At 39.3% G+C, this 4,247-nt stretch overlaps 1 protein-coding gene across 5 annotated transcripts in view; it reads left to right on the forward strand.

Moving 5' to 3' along the window:
- The window catches only part of ZFR2 (zinc finger RNA binding protein 2), a 42,067-nt gene that overhangs the window by 27,744 nt on the left and 10,076 nt on the right, over positions 1 to 4,247 (forward strand). For all 5 annotated transcript variants that reach the window (XM_019513246.1, XM_019513247.1, XM_019513248.1 and 2 more), the window contains 4 exons: positions 630 to 727; positions 1,363 to 1,458; positions 3,164 to 3,275; positions 3,889 to 3,986. In XM_019513246.1, coding sequence (XP_019368791.1) covers positions 630 to 727; positions 1,363 to 1,458; positions 3,164 to 3,275; positions 3,889 to 3,986 — 404 coding nt within the window. The remainder of the gene's footprint in view (positions 1 to 629; positions 728 to 1,362; positions 1,459 to 3,163; positions 3,276 to 3,888; positions 3,987 to 4,247) is intronic.

The following is a 4,247-nucleotide window of genomic DNA, read 5'->3' on the forward strand; positions in this document are numbered from 1 at the left end:
GTCTGCATGTGCATTGCTGTGTAATATATAACACCACTGCAGGATAGTACTTGTATTTACAAGTACTAATCTATGGTGGTGTCTATTAGTTTACTGTGACCTAGATGGGTCATGCATGTAGATGCAGAGACTTTACTGTGGAGCTAATTAGGCAACTACAGGAAATGTCTTGTATAGATGCACCCTCAGAGTATTTTCACAGTACTTTCTCAGACCAAAAAGTGGAATTTTCCTAAAATTCTCTTAAATTTTTAAAATTTTCCTAAACCTCCTGGGAATGCTGGTTGGAGTTAGTTATATTCAAGATTTGCTAGTTTTAAAACATTAGTTTTAAAACACTGTTACCTACTAGTGGAGACCATACTCTCCAGTCACCATCTTTTCTGCATTCACTGTTAAGTCTTTGGGTGTGATTTCTATCTATGCATTGTGATGCTGTTTTGATCCTGTTACATTAGAAAAAATTAATAACAGTGCCACAAATGTAAAATCTTTTAATACAAATTAAAATAATACATATTAAAATAACATTAAAAAAATACATTGTTTATCCTGTGGTCTTTTCATGCCTCTGGGTCATGAACATGTGGGAATAAATTATGAAAAGGAAATGTATTTTTCTCTCTTAGAAGCCGCAACAGAATCGCAGCCTGACCCCTGTGATGTTTTGAGCCAGCATAAATGTCTAGAATCGTTGGCTGCCCTCCGTCATGCTAAATGGTTCCAGGTAAAGAGCTTTTCCAAGTTGGCACAAATTCGTTGAGATGTGTTGTGCAGTTTACTACATGGATTTACTAGTTTGACAAAGGGGAGGGAGAGAAAGAGAAGGTAGAAAAGATGCAGTTTTGCGCTGCTAAGCTGACCGTGTTTGTCTAAAGTGAAAGCAACATAATTAGGACGTCCAAACACACATGTTCTGACCTCCACACAGTGCATTCAGATAGAAATATTTCCAGAGTATAAAGGAGACCATTGCTTTTTTAATGCAATTGGTAAAAGCAAATCCTGTGGACCAAAAGACTGTCTTGGGAGGTGTGCTGTTTGCCCGAAGCCCTTTTTGTCTTCCTGTGATTACACAGCTTGCTGTGTTACAGATTCTTGTCGTCTTTGCTTTTGTGTTCTACCATAGCAGTATTTGGAATGACAGTGCTCTATTACATCTTTTCAATAGAGCAGATGTCCAGAGAGTGTTTCTCTTTGTAACAGCCTAGTTATTTAAGATCTAAGGTCTTTAAGAAATGTCTGATATCTAGGTTTTATGGTCTAATAGAGTTAATACTTTTGTCTTGTTGTTTTGATGACTTGGGCTTTTATTGTCTTATGTGTTTTCTATTAGCAGACATCTTGTTTCTTTTCATAAAGGCTAGAGCTAATGGACTGCAGTCTTGTGTAATTATCATCAGAATTCTGAGAGACCTATGCCAGCGTGTACCAACCTGGGGGGCACTACCAGACTGGGTAAGGAGAGTGATGGCTCTTCTGTCACCCCCTTTGTTTTGGTTATCATTGTGTCTTAATATGTACAATCCCCAACAGCATGACTGTAAACAATGAGAAGTCAGATGTGTGTTTAGGGCTCAAGATCCTACCATAACTAAATCCGTTGCAATTAAAATGCATTATACTGTTCTTAAAAAAAATACCATAAAACACCAAATCAGCTAGGTACTCCATAGACGCACACTTACTTCCTACAGAACACGTTTGGGAATCCTGTTCCTGTTAAGTAAATAAACACGCAGTGGAGAATTTTATTACTGTCGAAACTCTTTACCACCTGGACTTTATTATTTTTTTCCTGTAAACTATACAATTATGGTTACAAAACTGTCTTCTAAAGGGCTGTTCCTGCAGTGCCCTGGCATTGTGGATGGCCTCAGTGAACTGAGAGACAGATCCAAGCAGGCATTCCCAGTTCTTAGATCCTATTTAGGTACTTAAAATCCCTTTCACTGGGGTTTCCATGGGAGCATCAGTACCAAAATGCTGCCTTGGATCTGGCCCAAAAAGTATAATTCTCAGGAAAAATGAGAGCTAGCTTGGGAAAGAAACTTTGCTAGTGCTTAAATAGCAGCCTCCAACCCTTCTAAATGGCCACATTCAGTAAGCCACTGGTAGAGAAACAGTTTGCTTTCTTGAGACAGAAGCACATTTGTCTTCTTTACAATGAGCACCCTTTCTTTCACCATTATCCCTACAGCTGGAAGTTTGTGTTAACTGTAGGACTGAGACTGTCTCATTATATGTCTTCACATGTTAAAGCATGAGGTGGTAGTATTAGACTTGTGTTTAACATATGATTACACAAACATGATGAAAAACTTTTGGAAGAGTGCCAGTCAGGACCTAAGGAAGGGCAGTTTGTTCCCAAAAGTTTGTCCAACAGCTCTCTCAACTATTCAGTTAGTCCCATAAAAGATATCACCAAAGCAGCCTTTCTTCTTGCATAATTCCTAGACCAAACAGCTACAACACTCCAGCCCTACTGCACTATGAGTAGGCAAGCAAGGGGATTTTCCAGGAGCTGACATATTTTCATGGGGTGCAGATACAGGGTGGACATTAGAAAACACTACTTCAAAGTCAGGGCGGCCAGGATCTGGAACCAACTTCCGAGGGAAGTGGTGCTGGCTCCTACCTTGGGGGTCTTTAAGAGGAAGCTTGATAATTACCTAGCTGGGGTCATATGAGCCCAGTATTCACTCCTGCCCAGGGCAGGGGGTCAGACCTGATGATCTACTCAGGTCCCTTCTGACCCTACATCTATGAAAATATGAAACAGTTATGCCATTGTCATTTACATGGGTTTATGCACTGATATTAGTTATTCTAGAGTCTGGAGTGGACAGATAACCATCACCCTGGAGGTAGATGCCTGCAGTGCCTCACCTTTTGGGGGACAGGGAGAATCATTAATACAGTGTTTTTTTGGCATACAATGTTTTTGAAAGGCAAAATGAAGAAAAAAAGATCTTTCCTTGTAATAAGTATCTGAGTAGCAGCAGCTTGGGAGCTGAGCCTGCTCATTTTCTGCTCCCTGTGGATGGTGAGAAAACCAGCCTTTTGTGGAGGATACAGCATGACTGTTTTTTAGAAAAGTCATAGTTGCTTTGCTTGTGTTTTCTTAATGAAAGAATCAAGCTTTGTTTCATCTTCTCTGCAGGCAATGGAACTTCTTGTAGAAAAGGTTTTAAGCAGCGCATCAAGCCGTCTAAGACCTGGTGATGCCATGCGACGAGTTCTCGAATGTGTAGCCACAGGAACACTCTTGATGGGTCCGTTTTCAACTAATGTTTATATTTGTTCTCCATAAAATCTCTGGGATAGCAGTTCATGTCCTTTGTATTAACATCTCACATCCCATACCTTATCTTTTATGGTTTCCTGTTTAACTGACGTTGTGGCATGACAGTGGAAATGCAGTATATTGGTACACTGCTTTGTCTACAGCATGGTACCTGTAACTCAGACATATTGGTAGCTTTGCTTTTTTTCAGAAAGAGGAGTTGATACTTGGAGTCCTTGAAAAGATTTCAGCAATTTTGCCCCTCACTAACTGCTCCCTAAACTCTCCAGAACTTAATATGATTTTCATTAAAACTTGTAAAAAATATCATTGGAAAAATATTTCAGTTTAAACCTTTGTATAGCAACATCGTGCCAGTCCCTGAGAATCCCAAGGTGAAACCAACTTTTCTTGCATAAGACATATGACACAAAATGTAACCAAACAGCAAAACTAGGGAAGAGGTGTGTCAGTGATGAACCGTAACTAGCAGCACAGCTAGGAATTGATAACATGTATTTTTTTTCATTAGTTTCCCTTTTTAAACCTGGCCACAGTAAATTTATTGGTATCATGGTGTCTTTCTTATCCCTTATGTTCAGATGGACCTGGACTACAAGATCCCTGTGAGAAAGACAAAATGGATGCTTTAGAGACAATGACCAGTCAAGAACGAGAAGATGTTACAGCTAGTGCACAGGTAGAAAAGGACAGCAGTCATATATAAAAGCTTTGAGAAATAAGCTTCAATAAAAACATTGTCTAAGGAGAGGTGTATCATATATGTGGGTATGTGGGGTGAGTATATCCTTTTGCAGTTACAGATTTGAAACTACAGAGTCCATGCCTGCATTTGTAACACTAAAAAGACACATGGCAGATTTCCATGTGTTTGAAGGCTGCATCTATTGTTTGGGTTTTTTTTAAATAAAGGGGTATCTCAAAGTAAACTACATTTCAT

The sequence above is a fragment of the Gavialis gangeticus genome, unplaced genomic scaffold, assembly GCF_001723915.1.
Source record: "Gavialis gangeticus isolate Ggan-Ray unplaced genomic scaffold, GavGan_comp1, whole genome shotgun sequence".
Classification (NCBI taxonomy): Eukaryota; Metazoa; Chordata; order Crocodylia; family Gavialidae; genus Gavialis; species Gavialis gangeticus.